Below are 24,168 nucleotides of genomic sequence, written 5' to 3'. Positions count from 1 at the left end.
TTTAGCTGTTTGATATTCTTCTGATTTATATTCTGCATGTTTTCGGTATGTCATTGTTTTTTTGGTTTAGACAGAATACATTTAAATAAGTAACAAATTGAAGAGTAACTGTTTTGCAAAATGTACCTAAAATTTCCAAGTGAGTGCACTTCAAACGTACTTCATTGGTCGTAAAGTGTTTTGTGGCAGGTAGTCATGAATGGAGTTATATCAGTACAAGGCCTTTTTTTTCTCTTTTATTGTTACATGGTAGAGTGAGGGAGATTGCCTTGTAAGTAGGATATTATTACCTTGCATCACTCAATGGTGATGCTACACTTCAAGGAATATTAAAATAAAACCAACTGACAATGTTCAACAGAATAAGCCAAAAGTTAGAAGAGGAAACATTATTGTCAAGTGTATAGAAGTATAAATGATTCTGAAAGAAATAAAACAGAAGCAAGCCTGAGATCAATGCACAACTTCTAAACTGTAGATTTTTTCTGTCACAAGCTACATTACAGATGCAATCTTTGAGCCAACAATATATCCATGAAAACTCATAAGTTCACTCTTTTGCAAAGATCAATAATGATAGCCAATTGGCATTTAGTATGATATAATGCATTCTCTCCGTCTTACTTTCCTTTCAGAATCTTTCCTTCTCTTATCCCTGTTTCCTTTTTGAAATTATCAGTCTCTTTTCAGTCCATTGGGATTTCTGAAAGCCCTTTTGTCATTATAGACTGTCAGTGCCAACTATGGAAGTGAACCAGTTGCGGTGTTCGTAATGGTAATGAATGCTTTCTGCATTACTTAATGGTTCATTATTTAAAGGAGGGCTTTCATTAAGACTTATCCTTAATACTCTTTTAGCGGTTTTGTCAATTGTTCAGTTTTTCTGATGGATGCTAAATAAAGACCCTATATAAAGTCTCAATTGTATGACTGAAAGAAAAGCAAAGGCAGATCACCTTTGCCAGCATTTCTCCTTCTCCAATGTCACCAAGATGATACAAACTGATCAGCCATCCAATTAGCTTTTATGGGACCTTGTGTACATATTAACGGTAGTCATTGTCCACAACACAATAAAACCTGAACATGGAAAGTAATTGGCTGAGGTTGCATGAAAAGTGTCCTGAGGATATAAAAAGTACTTTCTGATGAAAAGATCTTCCTTAAAAGTGCAGCAGAAATAAGTTTATGATTGTAGAGAAACCTATGCAATTTTGAGATCAACGATAAAACTCTCCAGTACAGGGAAATACAAAAATAATAAACAAAAATAATACATAAGCAACGAACATTCAAGACAGATAAATATCACTGTCACTGAAAAATAATGGAATCTTATTATATAGCAACTATAATAACTGAACCACTATTAGTTTGCTTACATCTTATTGAAATCATGGTGAAATGAACTAATATTGAAAGACATCCAATAGATAGAATTAAATAATTTGCAGTTTTTCAACTATGTGATATATAGAAAATATTGTTCATTTAGTTCAGTTATTTACAGTAGAATATTTGTTTTGAGAGTTAATTCTGTGAATTATTTAACAGAATAGAACTTTAATGTTCTCAACCCTAAAGAAATAGGAGGAATATTAGAATTATACAGAATTATTCAGAACTTGATGAATTGAAAATAAATCTTCATTTGATAGCATGAGCTTGAAAAGAGACACATTTTGTGAGGAACTAAGAACAGCAAGAGACTCTGGGATCCATGTTGGGGCTCTTGCAATTTCTGGTGGACAAAACTAATCTAGACTTGAATGCAGGAGGGTTGATCAGTAATTTCATGGGTGATATAAGAATTGATGAGGTGGTAAACCATGAGAAGGATATGGGTGGCATGATGGCTCAGTGGTTATTACTGCTGCCTCAGAGGACCAGGGATCAGGGGCTCAGGTAATTGGCTGTGTGGAGTTTGCACATTCTCTCCATGTCTGCGTGGGTTTCGTTTGGGTGTTCCAGTTTCATCTCTCAGTTCAAAGATGTGAAGGATGAGTGGATTGTCCATGTTTAATTGTCCAATGTGTCCAGGTATGTGCAGTCTAGCTTGATTAACAATGGGAAATACAGGGCAACAGAAATAGGATAGGGGTGTGGTTCTGTGTGGGATGCTCTTTGGAGGTTCAGTGTGGACATGATGGGCCAAATGGCCTGCTCCCACATTATAGGGAATCTCTGGTTCTATGATAGACTCATAATATGGGAGAATATAGACAGGTTAGTCAGATAAGTTGACCAATGGCAAAAGGAATTCAATCTGGATAAGTATGAGGAGATGCATTTAGGCAGCACAAACAAAGCAAAGAAATACATAAGAAACAGTAAGACCTTGGGAAGCCCCGAGGACAAAAAGGACATGGCATGCCTGTCCACTGATCCCTTAGGGTAGCAGGATGGGCAGATAAGCTTGATAGCTCAGAGGTTAGCACTGCTGCCTCACAGCACCAAGGACCCGGGTTTGATTCTAGCCTCAAGTGTGGAGTTTGCACATTCTTTCCATTTCTGCATGGTTTCCTCCCACAATCCAAAGATGTGTAGTTCAGGGGCATTATTTAGGAGTAAAGGTAGCATTATAGGTTAGGGGAATGAGTCTGGGAGGGTTACTTTTCGGAGGGTCGGAGGGGACTTGTTGGGCCAAATGGCCTATTTCCACACTGTAAGGATTCTGTGATTAAGTTTAAGAAGGGATCTGGGATACCTTAATATCTTAAATAGCTGAGGCATACAGGGAGATGATGCTTGAACTGTTTAAAAAGTTGGTTAGGCCACAGCTAGGGTTTTGTGTGCAGTTCTGGAATCCACATTTTGGGTTGCATGTAATTGCACTAGAAAGGGTGAAAGGTGATTTAACAGAATGCTGTCTGGGCTTGAGAGTTTTAGTTATGAAGAAAGATTGGGTAGAATAGGGTTGTTTTCCTTAGAGCAAAGGAGACAGAGGGAGGACCCAATTGAGATATATAAAATCATGAGGGGCATAGATGGGGTAGATAAGAAGGAACTTTTCCCCTTGTTGAAGGAATCAAAAACCAGAGTAATCAAGATTAGGGGTTGAAGGTTCAGAGGTGATGTGAGGAAAACAATTCACCGAGAGAGTGGGACTTTGGAATTCACTGCCTGTAAGGGTGATAGAGGCAGAAGTATTGAGATGTGCACTTGTCATGCCAAGGCATCTAAGGCGATGGGTCAAGTGCTGGAAAAAATTGATTAGAATAGTTAGGTGCTTGTTTTTGACTGATGCATATCTATGCTATAGACCTTCCCAGCATTAGATGGAATTCCATGAATGGGCAACTATTTGTTGGATAGTCTTAAATGTGCAAACAATTACACTGATAAGCAATTTCTATTTGCATGTTCTGGATGCGACATATATTACTAGAGAGGACCATGCTCCTTGCAGAACGAAAAAAAATGTACATGCACTGCAGTTATTACAGCTCCATAAAATAGATGTTGGCTAGTCACGGGTTCACTTCCCAATCAGAGACAACCTTCCTGGTTTAAAATTAAAACAAAGCTTGTCAGTTAACTGACAGTCTTCATTTACAAGTTCTTTCTCCATGGCAATGCCTCTGACCAATTAGCACTTTCTCTCTTTTACAGGCTAAGTATTCATTGTCCCTCACATTGCTCTTTTGACTTGGTTTTATGAACATAAGATGAAAAACTTCCAAGCAACACTCAACTTTAAACTGTCTGTTTTCTCACATTGGGTGCTGAATGTTTGAAAGGTTAGCAAGAATAAATAAAATAATCATGACATTGTTACAAGTTTATAATTGTTTAGAACGTACTTAAAAAAATTGAACATGTATTGTTTAAAAATGTTCATCCTACTCCATTCAAATCAGTCTTTATCTTCTTTTCTTCCAAAATGAAAAGAAAGATAATCATCATAAACTGTTGGCATAACACATTTACAGCCTCAAAAATATTATAACGTGTTAAATGTGTAATCCAAACAGTTGCACTTATTCTTATACATAACATGTTTTATCTCAATTTTCATTAGTCCTTCAGCATGCTCCTCCTCTCACACAATTCATTACTGAGCATCATACTGTTAAGAGCTTGAGTCAAGGGCTAGCTGGGATGATTGCATTGATTCTTGTCACCTCTACTGAAAGTTCCTTTCCCCAACTATCCAACTGAGATCAAAACCTATAATGGACATGAACTCATTCCTATGTTTGGCCATGACAATATACATCCAGGACCAACATACTTTAGTTTTAGACATTACTAAAATATGATTTCCATTTCTAATTTAATGTCGCTACCAATTGTACTCTGATTTCACCAAAAACAATGTAAAACTACAGAAAAGCACTTATCCATTATGGAAGCAGGCCATTCAGCCCAACTGACCCATTTCAACCCTCCGAAAACCATTCCACCCAGATATATCCCCTATCAAATCCTTGTAACTCTGCAGTTCCCCTAGCTAACCCACTAACCTGCATACTGCATTTAGCATGGCCAATCCATCTAAATTGCACATCATTGGACTATGGGAGGAAACCAGAGTACTGTTGTAGAACAGAGAGACCTAGAGTTTCCGGTGCACAATTCTTTAAACTTTGCATCACAGACAGACAGGGTGGTTAAGATGGCATTTAGTACGCTTGCCTTCACTGCTCAGACCTTTGCGTATAGGAGTTGGGATGTCATGTTGAGTTTGTGCATGCCATTGGTGAGACCTCTTCTGGAGTACTGTCTCCAGTTCTGGTCGCCATATTATAGGAAGGATATTATTAAACTGGAGAGGGTTCACAAAAGATTTAGCAGGATGGTTTCAGGAATGGAAGGTTTGAGTTTATAAAAATAGGATAGATATGCTGGGACATTTTTCACTACTACATTGAAGGTTGAAGGAGGACCTTATAGAGGTTTATAAAATCCTGATGGATGTAGATATGGTGAATAGCCAAGGCCTTTTCCCTAAGGTGGGGAAGTTTAAAACTGGGTGGCACATTGTTAAGATGAGAGGAGAAAGTTTTAAAAAGGACACGAGGAGCAAATGTTTTACAGAAAGTGGTTTGTGTGTGGACTGAACTGCCAGAAGAAGTGGTGAATGCAGGTACAGTTACAACATTAAAAGACATTTGGATAGGTACATCAATAGCAAAAGTTCAGAGAATACTGGCCAATGATAGGTAGGAGGGACTAATTTAGTTTGGGAACATGGTTGACGTGGACTGGTTGTACTGAAGGGTCTGTTTCCAAGTTATATGATTCTATGACACAATGACTGTACGAGCTAAAACAAATGAAAATGACTGTTGTTAACAATCAAATTCTTCTAGCCATTTGCTGAGTTAAGTCTCAATAAAGGGGAAGCTATTGCCAAAATTGTACGTTGCACATACACCTCTATTCCTGTGTTTGTACCGAAGCAATATACTTCACACTCCACTGTACATAACAGAGACATAATTAGAGATGTGACTATATGTAAGCATTAATTCCACTGACAGCAACTCTATATATAAAGGGACCATCGTTCTATTGTTCTTACATCTTCTGAATGTGAAATCCAGACCCATTTAGTCACAGCCATATAACTCATCACTTCCTCTCATTTACCGTATGTTTTATTGTCTTGGCTAGTAGAGATTTTAATATTCTTTTGGCATTGACCAGTAATATGAGCTAGCATTTAATTCCTTTACCTCTACTATTCTGCTTGAATGATGTACTCAAAGTCACAGAAAAAGAACATAGTCATTAATTTATTGTTCTACATTCTGCAAAAGCAACAATGTTCACAGTGAAAAAAATCATGAAATGGTGCACAAAAGCTTTATCAGCTAACCACAATCTGGCTTCAAAGTAATCAATGCTCCACATAATTGCTTTAATAGCATTATTGCTTTATTTTTATCTATACCATCGTAGAGCTTTGCAAAATGTGATGACAAAGTCGATGAAATTAATTTTCATGCTTTGATACGATTGTGATCTTTGTGAATGACATTGGGGTAAAATGTTGAGACCAATATGCTATTTCTCAAGCTCTGGGTGAATAAAATTGTTGCCAGTAAAATGTTAGTAAGCAAAGGTGGGTGAGCCAGTGAACTAGCAAAATTTTCAACTAATTAGATAGAACAACAAATTATTTTATAAACTTGAGTTTTATAATATTAAAGATTACTTATATACATTTCAATGGAATTCAGACAGCTACTGGAAATGTGGCACTCCTGTTTTAAGTTAATAATTGGGATAGCTGCTTAATATTAGAATTTTAAGCACAAATAATTAATGAAGACAAAGGCAAGCCATGCAAAGCTGACATATACTAGATAATAAGAACAAAATCATTGTAAAATTTGCATATAGGTGAAATGGGGTTAACATTCAATAACTTGGGGTTACGCAAACTCCAGAGATTTAATTTTTATATTTAATACTTAGCATGACATATAGTAGGAAGATGTAGATGAAAGGGGATGAAATAAAAAATGATAGATGACACCAGCTGTGAATTATATTAATGTATAGTTGCATTTCAAATCAAAAGAGATGATTAAGATGCTACAAAATACATTTGCCAGATCTCATTTCTAGTAATGTGTGTAATTCTAATCCCCAATCATAGTTTGGAGATTTATTATTGGCTTTGAAAGAACATAGATGCAAGAAACCAAACTGATTCCAGCTATCAGAATCTAATATTCTCTGAAGGGATTACAAACATGGGCTGGAACTCTGAGTGAAGGCTTTGACATGATCCAATTTTACATTTCATGTGCATGGAAGGATTGTTCAGGCTGATGCAGCCAAATTATTCACAATGATAAAATGCTCAGAAAGCAGAATGGAGAAGCTAACAATTAGAACCTTTAAGAAAAGTAAAACTTAGTAATGAAGATCACTGAAATGAACAACATGAGTTCACTCAAGTGGCACAAGTGTGTTTAGGGGGAAATGTTGAAGAAAATAGTTCCAAGTTGACTCGCTGAAATATATTTAAATTTAAAAAGTTAATGGTCTGTTGGTTTTAATGATATTGTGCAAACATTGCTGACATTGAGTCAGAAATTATTTTCTGAAGGAGTGAATAGGTTTAATTCAGTTAATAAGGTAAAAACAATGACTGCAGATGCTGGAAACCCAATTCTGGATTAGTGGTGCTGGAAGTGCTGCACTTTGGATACTGCCTGAACTGCTGTGCTCTTCCAGCACCACTAATCCAGAATTTAATTTAGTTAATAATCTGACCTTCAAAATTTTGTGCTCCATCCAGCATGTTCCATCATAAATTGTGCACAAATTAGTCTGGTATTTGGATTTACAATCTCTTGCAATTGAATTTTAAGAATGAACCACCTAACATAAGCAAAATCTAATGCTATTAGACTAGATGACACCTACCTGACTTAGGGTTTCTCTGCTTTCCTGTTCAATAAAGGGTCTTAATGTACAGTGGCAGAGTTTTGTATGATATGTCTACCTGCTAACAAGGTTACCCACCTCTTTATCTTGGCTAGTACTGCGTGGTCTTATATGCATCATGAAAATAGAATTTTAAGCAAAAGTTAAATCAACTCTGTCACAAAGAGAAAAATGAAAGATGCTGAAAATGTGTTGCTGGAAAAGCGCAGCAGGTCAGGCAGCATCCAAAGAGCAGGAGAATCGACGTTTCGGGCACGAGCCCTTCTTCAGGAAACTCCAGCATCTGCAGTCCTCACTTTCTCCTCGAAAAATGAAAGATGTTTTTCAGGGGATTTAACAACATGTCTTCCCTTTAGGGTCAGTTATTACTTTGCAACGAAGGGTCCACCATATAATTTAAACAAACTTCATCTGATACCATGAGCATTGATGCAGGCAAGGTTGGAAATCAAGTGCTGATACACTGAACTACCTGTGTTGAGATGGCTGACTGTTATTATGCTGTGAAATTTGTCGAGCTATCCAGAACTGATAGCCATAATAATTCTTTTGTCTGTTGAATAACAATCTATTTAAGGAAAAGGAAGACTACTCTATTGTTATTATTCTGTGATATAAATATCTTTCTTCTTTAGGTGGACTTCAATTATTTACCAGCATTCTAAACTCATTCTAAGATAGATTAGTGCTCAAAAAGAAATGTCTATTATAAGTTTAAAGTATAGAGGATATACACTTACACACAAGTGGGCACTTCAGAGTGTGAGCCCAGCTGGCAAGTGCCACCATTGTAACAGTATCCATCACAAGACAGGCAGCTGGATGCAATCCTTCCATTTGTGCAACTGTATCAACAAAGTGAGACTAATGTCATTCCAGATCATGCTACAAGAACCATAATTACAGGCACCTGTATGTATTCAATGGAATGCTCTGTTGCACGAGAAATTGCTGACATTGAATCAGAAAATATTTTTCCATGAGAGTGAAAAATACATCTGAGATTTGTTTTGTTGTTGTTACACATAAACAATTAAAAATCTTGTGCTATTAATCACTCAGAGATTTTACATCAAATTATTCTCTAAATAGATTTTGTATGTGTTTCCTATTTTGTAACATGAATTCATTATCGTCATGCTAGAGTTTGGATTACTAAGAAAAAGTGGGTTAATGGCAACAATGTCATGATGCCTAATGCAAGGGCATATATTGGTTAATCTGGGCATAGCTATGTGTGCTAGATTCACATTGTGAGCATTTCCAAGTCAGTGAAAGGTTGGAAGATCTCTTTTGAAACTAAAATATCTTGAAATCGATTGAATTTGTCATTTAAGGTTCAGTTGATCGAACATATTTTTCAAATGCCCCTACTTTGTAGTTACATGCTGGAGCTAGACCTATATTTGTTTCTTGTGTGTGTACGGTGTAGGAAAATAAACATATTTCTCTACACTTAATACAAAAGTCACCTTTCACATTGCAGCTATCATTTGAATTTAATGTGCTTCAGGAATGATATTGAAATAAAGCTATATCTACAAATGAATGGATCTTTTGGGTCACCTACAGTAAGAATTAGGTTTCATTAGCACTCCGTATAAAAGCTATCTTGCCTTTCTCAAATGAGCAGTGTTATTTTTAAAGCTTATCATTCATGTCAAAAAACTAAGATCTATCAACATTAGTCTTTCAAAGATTGAGGCATTTCGAGGCAATAATCTAAACATAATTGATTTCTTCATTTTATAGTAGAAAATATTATAAGATCCAACTTATATTTCAACCTTGTGTTAGCTGTTTTGTGTTGACAGCCCAACATTAGAAGGGAGATGTTAACTGAACAAAAAACATTACAATAGTTGATGAGTTTCATGCAAACAGACTAGGTATTCACATGCTAATACATGCTCAACATAATTGAGCCACTCTTATGTTTTACCCAGCATGAATTGTAATCAGATTGAGTGGGTCTCAATGGTAACAACATAACTGTTTTAATTTCAAATTCTGTAGCTCCATATTACCACTTTCCTGTTAGCCAATTCAGTTCAACATAAAATTAATTATGTAACATGGACATAAATTACTGGACATGAGTTAAAACATCAAGTGCACTGTAGCGTTTAATCCCAGGAGATTTCACTGTTTTGCAGACACAAATAAAGGCATGGACACAAAACCTGAATTCCAGACGTATGGTGGAAGTGAAAGCTCTATCAAAGAGCATTTAACCCATGTGATACCAAGGGGAAAATTCTCCAGTGTCTGGACTCATTGCTGGTGTAAAAGCAGATGCAAAAGCAAAATACAGTTGATACTATAAAATTGAAATAAAAACAGAATTTTCTGGAAACATTACAAGTCTTGTAACATCTGTGGAGAGAGGGAAACAAGTTAACAGGCTGCATTTTCAGAATGCAACAGGGGCAGGACCAGGAGTCAACATGCTGACCAATTCTCATTGCTATGGGACCGTGTCAGCTTCCTCATGTGGTCCTGCCTTTGGATAATTTGAAGGAATAGCAGCAAGCCTGTGTTGGCATGTTATGCTCAATTGCTCATCAGAGCATCAAATGATGGTTGCAGCTGTATGATATGACATCGGAATATTTTGAGTTCCAGATGATTCTGACCACATAAGCTTCAAGATTTGTCTCTGTTACTGAATTCCTTCAAGTGCAGAGGTTTTAATGGCAGCATCCATATGATTACCAAGACACTGGATGAACACTGCCAGCATTAATAATGTCTCTCAATTTCAATTCCCTGTGTAATAATCACTAAGTAATTTTTGCAGGTATAGTCTGGTAGATTCGTCCTAAGTCGATTGAAGCTGCTACAGCTGATTTGGTTACCAGAGACATCACACTGGTGGCTGCTAGGAGACAAGGGCTATCTGTTGGAGAATGCCTGTTGATATGAAGTGTTGCAATTGGTGCTATTTTAGTTCATGGGCCATTGTAGAACAGGCGTTGATGACATTTTGGTACCTTAACTAGTAAGGGTAGTACACTTCCTCGAGGGATTCTCTCATTGTTGGTGGTTTGTTGTACTTTTCACAACATGGCTTTTCAGAGAGAAGCAGACCTTAAAGAGGAAGATGTGGAGGAAAAACATACACCTTTACTGGAGGAGGAGATATGGAGGACAAAGACTTGCAGGAACATGGTAATCCTACAGTTCAATATTTCCAGCGATCCAGCTATAGTGTTAAATTATTGATCAGGCTGGCAGAGGATGCTGCCACTCACTAACATAGGCATTCCTCCTGCACATACGTCATCTTAGAAGACAACTAGTTCAGAATCTCCCTTTCTTCACAAAATGTGAGTGTGTGCAAGTTGACCATAACACAGAAACATGACGTTTTCTGCTACAATACCTGAAAGATAAGTCACGAACAGCCATGCAACGTTCTTGACCACTAATTTTTTGTGTAGACATCTTCATCATAATTCTGTCGCCTTATTACAATCAAAATGTTGGTGTCATAGGTATCTGGATTAAGTTATTAATTACTTCTTATTTTATGGAACTGTCAAAACCATGACATAAGCCACCTGAGTGAGTTACAAAGAGAAACAACCATGCTGCAACATCTTCTATTTGCCAATTCTCCTTGATGAGGATGAGATAGCATTGGAGGCTGCTAGCACATATGAATTCCATATCTGAGGTATCTGAGATGGTTGTCTTGACCGTGTCAGTGGGACGAAACCTTATTGGTGGCCTTGTTGTACAGATAATCCCTCAAAACCGAGCTTCCACTGTAGGCAGGATATAAAGCATGAACTTTAATGACTAGTGGCCTATGAGTGAGGCTACATCATCCATGCCTCTGACCAGTCAATGCTAAAAAAAACCTAAATTCTGGGCACGTTAGTACTATTGTTTGTGCATCCACATTGTCTGTCTCTCTATGAGCATAGTTATTCTTATGTGGTTGAACTCCTGCAATCATGTGCCTCAGATACATATGGAGCCCAATCTCTGTCCATGAGTCCAGGGAATGCCAAACTTTGGGTGTTACATCAACATAACCTCTCCAGAAACAAATGTCAGTATGGTAACATCAAAGGATACCTCCTCCATGGATAGTAGGATTTACCATGTGACATCTCTTTTCTCATTCATTGTGAGCTCTTTTTCCTCATGAAATGTTAGAGCATTAAGATTATGTGCTTCTTCAGCCACATATAATTACATTATTTCCAGTGCAGCATCCTCATTGAGTGCTTGTAGTGAGAGATTCGTCAATGGCTCAGAAGAGCACTTGGGCATGTGCATGGTTACTGTTCCTGAGCATGAAGCCCTTATGTGCTCAGTTATATGACTGCAGAACAGAGACCTGTTATGAGTATCACATTGCACTTACTTTTAAAGACTTCAGAAAGGAACTGAAGCATTTCTTGAACTACACCTACATCTTGTGAATCACTTTGCAGTGGCTAGCCTCCTGTGCCAAATACATTGCTATCCCTGACATGTTAATCTATCTGACTGGTCTTTCCTGCCACCTTCCAAAAACACAACACTCTACCAGCAAGCCACCAACATGAACACCACATTCATGTGAAAAATTCTGGGTTGCCATCCACCATGGTGCCTGGCCTACTGCTGTTCAGCTGCTGTTTGACATACCAAAGAATCTAGCATAGACATTAATAGCTGCTGGAATCCTTTTAATCAGGCCTTCTACACATAGATCTCATCTCCTCACAAGGCTGTATTCTTGAAAATTGCAGTGGACATCAGCTCAATGGTGAAAGTGACTACAAATTTGAAATGGCCCTGGTGTCAGGCCTACGTGTCTGAAATGGAAATCCAGACCAAAGTTTCAGGTCTGTACATTTCCTCAGAACTTCTGAAGAACAGTCAGAGAGCTGAAATGTTAACACTGCTTCCCTCTCCACAAAATAATAATGGCTGAAGTAGTTGGAGATGATTAATCCACTTCAGGATCCACTCAAAGAGCTATCATAAAGTCCAACCATCTTTTTCAATGATCTTCTATTTACCAAAGGATCAGAAGCAGGGCCTTTTCACTGATAATTGAATATTGTTTAGCTAAAGTTGAAAAATGAAGTAGCCCACACCATCATTCATATGATCTGGGCTACATATAGGTTTGGGGTGATAATGACCAACATTCACGTCATACAAGTTAGACCATATTTTAACAGTAGTGGCTCAACCCAACTCCCCATTGCCTACTGCATACCAGGCAGAGTCTGACGGAATGCATATTACTTGTCTGGATGGATGTGGCTGCTATAATACTTAAGAATTCAGCACAATCCAAGATAAGTCAGATTGCTTGATTGGCACATAGTTTGCTAGTTTAACACCCACTTTCTCCATCACTGGTGTTCTCTGGCTGCAGTGTGCACAGCAGTGTAGCAATTCACCAAATACTTCTTCATTAGCACTTCTCAAATCTCATCTCTACTTGGAAAGACAAGGACAGCAAATTCCCTTGCAAAAACATCCTGAATTGTACATAAACTTATATTTCTTAAATGCAAATCATCAACTTCTCAATAATATCTAGGATGGACAAAAGTCCTGATCTTATCTGTAACGTTCATATCCTCAAAATATTTGTTTTGAAAACTGGTACGAATGGAAATTGTATTTACAAGGTAGTGCTTCAAGAAGCAGTTGGTGTAAATTCTTGTATGGAAGCCAGGTGGAGCAGTTGACTAAAACAGTGAGACTAGTGAGAAAATAGTCAAAACAGGCATGATGTCCTCAGAAATCTTTTGAGGTGAACTTTATTAAAATTAAATTAGCATTTGAGCAAAAACATGTAAATTGCTTGAAAAATGAAGGAATTGCAGGCTAATTATCGGAACTAAAATCTGTTGTTTAAATCAAGTGACTTAGAAAAGGGAGAGGGGGTAGTGAAATTATTATATCGAATTCCAAAGGTCCAGGCCGAAGCCCTGATGACTTGAGTACAATCACAGCATGGCAGTTGGCGAAATTTGAATTTAGTTAATAAATCTGAAAATGAAATACTAGTACTGGTGACAATGAAACACATTGTCTGAGAAACCCATCCATTTCATTAATGGTCTTTGGAGAAGGAAACCTGTATCCTAAACAGGTCTGGCTAACATGAGATTCCAGATACGAAGCAATGAGTTTGACTTGTAACTACTTTCTGAAATAACAAAGTAAGTGATTCAGTTGCATCAACTGTTACCGGAAAGTTGGTAAGGAATAAGATTGGGCAGAAGACCATCATTGACTTCAGTAGCGATAATGGCAACAATGCAAAATAAACCTCTCTACCCTGCAAGTTCTTCTTTGCTAACATCTGGGGGTTTGTACAATAGTTAAAGAGCTGTCCCACAGACTAGTCCATGACAGGATTAGTAAGAGTCACTACTGTGGAGTCATAGTGAAGATGGCTTCCTATCTAGAGAGTGAAATGTACAGATAAAGCAGATCTAGATAAAACAGATAAAGCAACTCAAAACCGGATTTCAAGGAGGATTGGTTCAGTGAAGAGTGCAAGAGGAGATTTTGGATCAGCATTAGGAAGACTTACAAATAAAGTATTAACTTTGGTCTATCAACAATACAAGATGATTAGTATGTCAAGACGTAATAGCAGCATGCAGTAGACAGCTCCTACAATCAACGGATCAGATCCAAGCTGTACTGTCCAATCACATCCAGTTGTGAATGGTAGTGGATAAATAACTAACTGGAAGAGAAGCTTTTATTCGTATACCAAACATAATGATAGGGACCATAGCATATCATTGGAATAGAGAAAGCTAAAACATCTGTAGCTATCCTCAGCGAGAAATACTGAGTGGCTGATTCCATTTGTCTTACTCTTGAGGTTACCGGCATCACAGATACCAATCCTCAATTCAGTCCTACATGATATCAAGAAATAGCTATGGTTCTTGACAATGTTGTGTCAATTGTACTGAAGACTTGTGTTCCATAACATGTTGTGGCCCTAGCTAAATTGTCCCAGTACAATTACAAAGTTATAATTCCAGTACAATAACTCACCCAGCAATTTCAGAGATTGCCCAGGTATGTTTTGACCATAAAAAGCAGGACATATCTAACTCAGTCAATTACTGCAACATTAACTTACTCTCAATCATTTGGAAAATAATGGATAGTGCTGTCAACATGCCTTGCTATCAAATGGCACTTACTCAGATATAATTTGCTCAGTTTGGGTTTTTGTATAGTCACCCAGCTTCTCAGCACATTACAAATTTCAGAAAATAAATCTGAACTCCAGTGGTGAATAGAGAGTGACTGTCCTTGATATTCAGGTAACATTTCTATGTGTTTGATCAAGCACAACTGAAGTCAATGGCAACTGGAGAGAATCGCTTCATGGATCAATATCCTATTGAAATTAAAGGAAGATACTGTTGCTGTTGGAAGTCAATCGTCACATTTGAGGACTGCTCTGCAGGAGTTCCTTATGGCTGCTTCATCAATGCCTTTCCCTCCATCAGAAGTGGGGATTTTTGCTAATGATTGCAAATTTTCAGTACCATTCACGACTCTTCAGATACTGAAGCAGTCCATGTCCCTATGCAGCAATGCCTGAACAAGGCTTAGGGCAATGAATTAAGAGAGAACTGTGCTACATCAATCAATGATCATATCCAACCAAGGGACAATCTAACCAACTCCCCTTGATATTCAATGACAGTGGTATCAGTGAATCCTCCACTATTAAAATATTCTGGTGGTCATTAGCAGACAAACGTGAACTGGATCAATCATTTAAATCCTGCGACTACATGAGAAAGTCAGACATTAGAGGTTCCAAGGTGAACAACTCACCTCCCAACTCCCCAAAGCCTGAACACCATTGAAAAGGCATAAGTCAGGAATGTGATGGAATACTCTCCACTTCTCTGGATAAGTACAGCATCAACAACATTCAAGCTGCTCAACATCAGCCAGGCAAAGCAGCCTACTTGATTGCAGTCCATCCATAACTCTAAATACGTACTGTCTTTACCAAACAGTGTAGCAGTGTGTTCTGAGTCGAGGTTAGAGTGGTGCTGAAAAAGCAAGTCAAGCAGCATCCAAGTAGCAGGAAAATCAACGTTTTGGGCAAAGGCCCTTCATCAAGTGCTTTGCTCTTCCAGGACCACTCTAATCTAGACTCCAGCATCTGCAGTCCTCATTTTTGCCTAGCAGTGTGTACAATCTACAACCATGACTCCTTTGATAGCACCTTCCAAACCTGCGTCTAGAAGGGCAAGGGCATCAGATGCATGGAACAATACTGCCACCAAGTTCCCCTCCAAGGTGCACACCATCCTGATTTTAAATTATACTGCTTTGTCTTCACTGTCACTGGGTCAGTGTCTGAGAACTCACTTTGTAATAATACTGTGGGTGTGGTTATACCACATCGACTGCAGAGGTTTAAGGATGTGGCTAACTATCACTTTCACTAGTGCAATTATGGATGGGCAATAAATGCTGACTTTGCCAGCCATGCACACATTCAATGAAAGATTAACTTAAGAAAGTGTAGCATTTTCCTGCAGGCACCCAAAACCACTTGATAGGATATTAGCTTACTTATTTATTTTATGACAACGCTTCTCAATATATAGTGAAAGTATACTTACTTGCAGGTCACCTGTCGTGTCTCTTTGTTCACAATGCAGTCTCCGCTGTGGCAAATAGCACATTTATCCACTTCACATTTTGGTCCTTCAAATTGTGGTAAGCAGAGGCATTGAGCACTGCCATCATTGTTAATTCTGCAGGTACCGAAATTCATGCAGTAGTTATGGCATACATCTAGAACGGAATGAATACAAATAGCAAATTGAGTGAGAGTAACAAATTAAATAAAACATGTTGTGATAACAAGAAATGCAAGCATTTTCATTGAAAGTGATGTTATTTAATTCAATTACAATTCAGATGGGCAGACACCATACTCCAAGGCAAATTTGGAGGGATACATCTAGATTAAAATGAAAAATATCTATCATCAGTTTGGTAGATACCCTAAAATCAACAATCAAACAGCATTGTTTTTTTAATTGCACTGATCAATTTCCCAAAAATGTTGTTTAAAAATCCAGATGATTTTAAAAGAAATCTGCTTTCAATTTATTTCCTGGAAACAGCCTCAATGGCAGACAAGAGGAAAAAAATTCTGTAAGTGTTACAAAACAGCCTAGTAGTTATTAGCACAACATTTATTACTGCTTGTTTTTTGAATGAAAAATGAAAAAATTAATGAAAAATATGTTAATCAGTAAAAATTATTGACAATGGGATTTAATTAATGAATGAATTTTATATTTAATTCATTACAACTATAAAACTTGGCAACAATAAAAGGATAGTCTGGAAGATTTGTGTAACCATTTTAAATAGGGGCCTTATGTGCTTGGAATTGGGTTGGACTTATATTTGAATGCCCGAAGATTTGAGGAGCAATTTTCTGCTGATGGCAATTTTGACAGTAGAATTCTGTCACGTGAAAAATGCAATTCTAAGCATGATTCCCACTGGATCATGTTCATGCACAAAGCAATTCAACCTGTCTTTCAAACTTATCTTTAAGAACTTCAATCTCATCCTAACCATACATTCTTTGAAGTATATTCTTAATAGTGACACAGATTAGCTGCTTTGGAAAGAGGTGGAGTGGAAACTTTTCTCATCTCAAATCCCATTCCAGAATTGTACAAAACAACAATCCCTAAAGTATCTACATTGTTCAATTATATAGAGATGTGTCTCAGACTGCTTTACACCAGAGAGGCTATAGTAAGTGAACACTGAGCAGAAGGAAGAATTAGAGGCTCAAGATAGAATGAAAGAGCAGCTAAAGAATAGGACCTTTGATAGCAGAGAAAAGGGTGACAGGGTTTAAATGCTTGGAAAAGAGCAGAGGTGATAATCATGATGTTTAGTTTTGAGTACAGACCAAAGTAACCTGAAAGCACTTACATTACTCAGTCTTTCCATTAAGACTGAGATTTATATTTCTTCGAATGAATAAGTATACTTGCCTAATAAAGGAATCAAAGGTTATTGGAGGTAAATGGGATTGTGGAGTTGAAGACACAATCAAATCAGTTATGATCATTTTGAATTGTGGAACAGGGTAGAGGGCTCAAATGGTGCTTTTTTTTTTGCTCCTAATTCGTTTGTCTGTATGTTTCCAGCATTTGCTGTTTGGATTTTAAATTTTCAACATCTCTAACATTTTAATACAAAACAAAGAACTGTACATGCTGAATATCTGAAACAAACAAAAAAACAGAAATTGCTGGAGAAACCCAGCAGGTCTGGCAGGATCTGTGGACAAGTCCAGTGATCCTTCTTTAGACTTACCAGGATATTATGAAAGCAGATGGACCTCAGTCATTTTTGTCTTTCTTAATCCATGCATAACTGAATTTGTCTTTCTAAATGTCTTTTCATAAGCCTGTCAGTGAGGACCTCTGTATTGTCAATAATATTTACGTTTCTTTCCATTAGTTAAAAATTATGTGCAGCTATTAATGCTGCTACCTTCCCATTAAGAAAGACATTTCACTTCCAACATTTTTATGTGGCGTATGACCTTCCCTCCATAATAAGGTCACAATTGGAGATATTTGCCAATGATTGCACAATGTTGTGCATCATTCATGACTCCTCAATCCATGCCCAAATGCAGCAAGACTTGGATGTATTCAAGCTTGCGATGAAAAGTGGCAAAAAGCATTCGTTCCACACAAATGCCAGGCCATGACCACCTCCAATAAAAGAGAATATAAACACTGTCCCTTGACATTCAATTGTATTGAAATCACTGAGCCCCCACTATCAACTTCCTGGGAGTTACCATTGACCAGAAACTCAACTAGTCACACAAAAAGTGGTGAAGAGAGTGGATCAGAGGCTAGGAATATTGCAGTGAGTAACTCACCTCCCGATTCCCCAAAACCTGTCAAACAACCAAAAGGCACAAGTCAGGAGTATGACAGAATACTCTCCTTTTGCCTGGATGATTGCAGCTCCATCAACATTACAGAAACTTGATACCATCCAGGGCAAGACAACCTGCTTGATTGGCACCACAAACATTCACTCCCACCATAACCAATGCTCAGTAACAACGGTGTGTACAAGATGCCCCCTGCAGAAATTTGCCAAAGATCCTCAGACAGCACCTTCAAAACCCACAGCTGCTTTCATCAAGAAAGCCAAGGGCCCCAGATACATGGGAACACCACCACCTGCAAGTTCCCCTCCAAGCCACTTACCATCCTGACTTGGAAATATATAGCCATTCCATCAGTGGAACTAGGTCAAAATCCTGAAATTGCCTCCCCCATGAATTATGGATCTACCTACAGCATGTAGATTGTAGCAGTTCAAGAAACCAACTCACCACCACCTTCTCAAGGGCAATTTGATATGGTCCATCTGGAGAGGTCTATTTCCCACATGAATAAAAAGAAGAAAGTGTTGTTGCTAGTTAGGTCAGTATTTGTTACTTGTTTCTAATTGACATGGAGAAGTTGATGGGGTGTGCTGCCTTCATAAACTGCTACATTACTCGAGGTGTACAGATACCCATAGTGCTGTTAGGGAGGGTTTTGAAAGACTTTTACAAAACATCAGTGAATAAAACAGTGATATTGTTTCATGTTAAGATTGTGTGTTGATCAGAACATATTTACAGATGCTGAAATTCACATGCATATGCTGCCTTTGTCCTTCTAGATGGTAGAGGTCATGCATCTGGAAGGTAATGTTGAACAAACCTTGGTGAATTACTTTAGTGTATCTTGCAGGTGCAACACGTTGTTGCCACTGTGCAATGGTTGCAAAGGGGGTGAAAGTTGGAAGTGACGGATATGGTGCCAATTAAGTGGGCTGCTATTATGCACGGGATAGTGTCAAGTTCTTGAGTGTCGTAGGAGCTGCACTCATTCAGGCAAATGGGGAGCACTCTGTCACACTCCTGACTTGCGCCTTGCAGATGATGGCAAAAGTGAGGACTGCAGGTACTGGAGATTATAGACAAGAGTGCGGTGCTGGAAAAATTCCTGATGAAGGGCTTTTGTCTGAAACGTCGATTCTACTGCTCCTCGGATGTTGCCTGACCTGCTGTGCTTTTCCAGCACCACATTCTCGACCCTTGTAGATGATGGACAGGCATGAGGGAGATAACAGGTCAGTTACTTGCCACAGAATTCCTAGCATTTGACCTGCCCTTCTTGCTACAGTTATTATATGGCCAGCCCAGTTCAGTTTCTTGTCAAAGGTCTGATGTCGATTGTATGGGATTCAATGAAGATAATTCTATTGAATGCCAAAAGTTGGTAGTTAGATTTTTCTCTTATTGATGATAGTCATTACTTGGGATGTGGAATACTTGCTGCTTATCAGCCCAATCCTGGCTGGTACCCAGGTGTTTTGGCATATAGACATGGACTGCTTCCATATCTGAGGAGTCATGAATGGTGTGAAACAATGCACAGTCATCAGCAAACATCTCCACTTCTGACCAAATAGTGGAGGAAAGTTTATTAATGAAGTAGGTAAAGCTGATTGGGACTAAGGCTCAAGCTGGGGAACTCCTGTTGAGATATCTGGGCTTGAGGTAATTGACTTCCAATAAGCACAACCATCTGACTTGCTGACTAGTCAAGAATTTTGCCATGATTTCATTAAATCCAGTTTGGCTAGAGCTCCTTGATACCATAGTCAGTTAAATGCTGCTTGGATGTCAAGGGCAGTCACCACTTCATCCATTTTGACTGTTTTTGACCAACTTGTAGTAATGTGCAGACCTGAGTGGCCCTGGCAGAATCCAAACTGGATGCCAATAAACACATTATTGCTAAACAAGTGCCTGTTGACACATTGTTGATGTCACATTCCACCACTTCGCTGACCATTGAGAGTAGACTATTATTGTGCTAATTGGCCAGGCTGGATTGTCCTGCATTTATGGGCAGGATGTACCTGGACCATTTTCCACGTTTTCAATTACATGCCAGTGTTGTAACTGTACTGGAATATCTTGGCTAGCCATATGGTTAATTCTGGATCACTGGCCATCAGTATTATTACCATATTGTTGTCAGGCCAGTATTAAGTATGATTGATTGGTTGATTGAATAATTTATTATCATGCGTATTCAATGTAAAATACAGTGATAAGTTGCCATGAATCGGTGCCATTCTCATTAACTTAAATAATTTTTCTTTAAATAATAAAAATAACTTAAAGAGAGTCCAACATTTTCCTTTCTCCTGCTACAGTCCCGCTCCAGGCTTCACCAGCCCAGTAGGAGAAAGTGAGAAGAGGTAAAGTGGACACTGATCAAATCAGTTGGGAAAAAGTGAGGAGTGCAGATGCTGGAGATCAGAGCTTAAAAATGTGTTGCTGGAAAAGCGCAGCAGGTCAGGCAGCATCAAAGGAACAGGAGAATCGACGTTTCAGGCATAAGCCCTTCTTCAGGAATGAGGAGGGTGTGCCAAGCAGGCTAAGATAAAAGGTAGGGAGGAGGGACTTGGGGGAGGGCATTGGGAATACAATAGGTAGAAGGAGGTTAAGGTGAGGGTGATAGGCCAGAGAGGGGGTGGGGGCAGAAAGGTCAGGAAGAAGATTGCAGGTCAAGAAGGCAGTGCTGAGTCTGAGGGTTGAGACTGAGAATCACCTCTGGGACACCCGCACCAAACAACCTAACCGCCCCGTGGCTGAACACTTTAACTCCCCCCCCCACTCCTCCAAGGACATGCAGGTCCTTGGCCTCCTCCATCGCCAGACCATGGCAACACGACGCCTGGAGGAAGAGCGCCTCATCTTCCGCCTAGAAACCCTCCAACCGCAAGGGATGAATGCAGATTTCTCTCCAGCTTTCTCATTTCCCCTCCCCCCACCTTTTCTCAGTCTCAACCCTCAGACTCAGCACCGCCTTGCTGACCTGCAATCTACTTCCTGACCTCTCCGCCCCCACTCCCTCTCTGGCCTATCACCCTCACCTTAACCTCCTTCTACCTATTGTATTCCTAATGCCCCTCCCCCAAGTCCCTCCTCCCTACCTTTTATCTTAGCCTGCTTGGCACACCCTCCTCATTCCTGAAGAAGGGCTTATGCCCAAAACATCGATTCTCCTGTTCCTTTGATGCTGCCTGACCTGCTGCGCTTTTCCAGCAACACATTTTTAAGCTCTGATCAAATCAGTCTCTGTTTGAGGCCAACGTTGCTGCTCGAAGGCCAATTAAGGCAAATTATGCATTTTTAAATGTCTCATTTCACTGCCAATGTTAACTTATCTTTGTGGCCTCTCTGCATCCTCAGGCTGGTAGATAGGGAGGAGGACCTCCACGTCAGGTACCCAGTGCCCCATGGAGAACTGCCATCAATAGAAAAAGCTGCCGTCGCTGATAGAGCTCACATGCCCTCCAGACGAAACATCCCTTACTGGGGACTGCAATTTCTGGCCCTGACCAGCATGGCCTGCACACCTTTCCTCTTGGGCATCCCTGGTTGCTGCTCGTGGCTACCTGTATTGCCAGCACTTGGCACCTATCGCAGAGATGCCACCAGGATTGAAGGACTATTGGCTATTCAATAGGCTGGCAGCTCTTTGACAGATGTTTTTTCATTTCTAATGTGAGGAAGACCTGAAGACATGTTGCTTGATGGGCATTTACTATCAGACCTTCCAGATATGATCATGGCAGGTTTTTTGCTGTCTTTCCACCCACTGGATTAGACCACTGTCGACTCTTATTAAATTGAGCTCAAAGCAAATTTTTGATGCAAAGGATTAGAATCATAACACTCACTGTATTGACATCTGTCCCCTGTGAAATCTGGTAGACAGTAACAATAAGGCTGATTTCCTGTGTTCACATCACAAATGCCTTCATTGAGACAGAAGCTGTCGCAAACTCTTTGTTTGCAGGTCGAACCAGTAAATCCTATTGGACAACGACAAGCTGGTTTTCCTAAACAGATCAAAAAGAAAAATGTGGAAAATAAAGCCTTTTTAATAGTGATATAATCAATAATACAACTATGCATTGCAATGGGCCAACAGCCTGAATTAGATCATTCCTAATGCTTTAAACCAGTTAGGCAATTTTAACAGTTTAGCCAGTTCACCCATCTATTTAATTAGTGCTGATGCATTTACTGCAGCACATTTTTTTTATGTTGTTTTGTGACTGATATCCATTTGGCTGCTTGATCAAAAGTTCAGTTTGTTCCAGGTGCAGGAATGTAGCAGAGAATTTAAGTTCAGCATCTCCAGTCTCATTACACTTCCACCAACTCCAAATTGACATCCTTTTACCTGAATTTGACCCTTTTTTATGCATCATTATCCAAAGAAGGAAATTATAAATTGGTTTAACTTGAAGGAAAATAAAGATCTTGCAGTGCATAAATAAATTTTAATTAGTTGCCAGTGTGGTTCATTAGATACTTTAAAAGTAAAATTCAGGATACTGGTAATATGTTGAAGTTTTCACTGGAACATGTATAATGAAATGGTATTGATAGCATTGCTCTGTGTACAATTAAGCACTGACATGTAGAATGTCAATTTGTCTCCAGCAGTTTTCTTTTTAACTGTGGTATTAGGTTTTTTTTTTACCAGTTATTTGAAACCAGTGAAGAATTTCAGCTGTGCTAATCACATATGGACTATTTGTCAATGTTTTGTTGATTATCCAAAAGGAACAATAAACCTGATGTGTTATAACTACAGGCCTGTGAAGGGAGATTACTTTTGAAGAGTAAAGTATTAAAATGGCCAGGATGCAAATTATTTATCGCAGTCAAAATTTGATTAATTTGATTATAAGTACTCAGATCAATACTTAGTAAAGTTGCTTCTGTAAGCATGGCTATACATCACAAGAAATTTCTGGAATACCACAAATGTCTTATAGGAGACTGCACAAATCTGCAGTGAGACAGAAATGGCACATGAATATCACTGCAAAAAAAATTCCTGAATTCCTACAAGAATACAAAGTTTTGTAAATTACCTTCAATATCTGTACAACATAAATAATTTAGTACTCAGTTCACATTGTTACCTTTATTTGTCCTTGCCTGCTTTTCAGATATAATTTACAGTTCCTGTACTAATACTGAGGCTAGATTAGTCTTGGGTTACATTGCACACCTTTCTATTCAGTTTAAATTGCAATGCTTCCAGACTTGCAAATGAAAAATATATCAGAGCATTGCATGAAAGACAACAATATTGAGATGTGAGCCCACACCTATGATGTGAATACAAAACACCCAAAATAAACCAAACTTTTTTTTAAAAATTGCTAACATGCAGTTTTCATTATTCACTAACATGACAGTATTTTTTCATTGCATACAACTATGTTTATATATTTTTTAAAAAATGGATTGCAGGCAATCTGCAGTCAGACTAAGTATTTGATTCCTCATTACTGGGTGATCATTTACAGTACCTAATGTTGATGCAGAACAGATTCCTCCATTTTGACAATAGTCTTTGCACTGATCCATTTCGCATTCCGGTCCTGCATAACGAGGCTTGCACTTACATTTTGGCTGGTCTCGTTCATTTACAAAACAAGTTCCTCCATTCATACAGACTAGATTACACGTACTTCCTAAAATAGCAACAAGACCAAGTATTGATAATATATCCATTCAGTCATTAAGATTTTGAAACAAAATATTAGGTTCAAAACAATTTACAATAGTTTAATATCTTATTGCAAAAA

At 38.5% G+C, this 24,168-nt stretch overlaps 1 protein-coding gene across 1 annotated transcript in view; it reads right to left on the bottom strand.

The window, feature by feature from the left end:
* Positions 1-24,168, bottom strand: part of LOC132817331 (low-density lipoprotein receptor-related protein 1-like) — a 1,680,787-nt gene that overhangs the window by 17,143 nt on the left and 1,639,476 nt on the right. The window contains exons 83-86 of the mRNA XM_060827740.1: positions 23,890-24,054; positions 22,237-22,398; positions 16,047-16,221; positions 8,148-8,252 (exon numbers count right to left, since the gene is read on the bottom strand). Of these exons, the coding sequence (XP_060683723.1) occupies positions 8,148-8,252; positions 16,047-16,221; positions 22,237-22,398; positions 23,890-24,054 (607 nt within the window). The remainder of the gene's footprint in view (positions 1-8,147; positions 8,253-16,046; positions 16,222-22,236; positions 22,399-23,889; positions 24,055-24,168) is intronic.

This window comes from Hemiscyllium ocellatum, chromosome 7, assembly GCF_020745735.1.
Source record: "Hemiscyllium ocellatum isolate sHemOce1 chromosome 7, sHemOce1.pat.X.cur, whole genome shotgun sequence".
NCBI classification, from domain to species: Eukaryota; Metazoa; Chordata; class Chondrichthyes; order Orectolobiformes; family Hemiscylliidae; genus Hemiscyllium; species Hemiscyllium ocellatum.
Note: the sequence above shows the minus strand (reverse complement) of the source record. Positions and strands in the feature narration are given on the sequence as shown.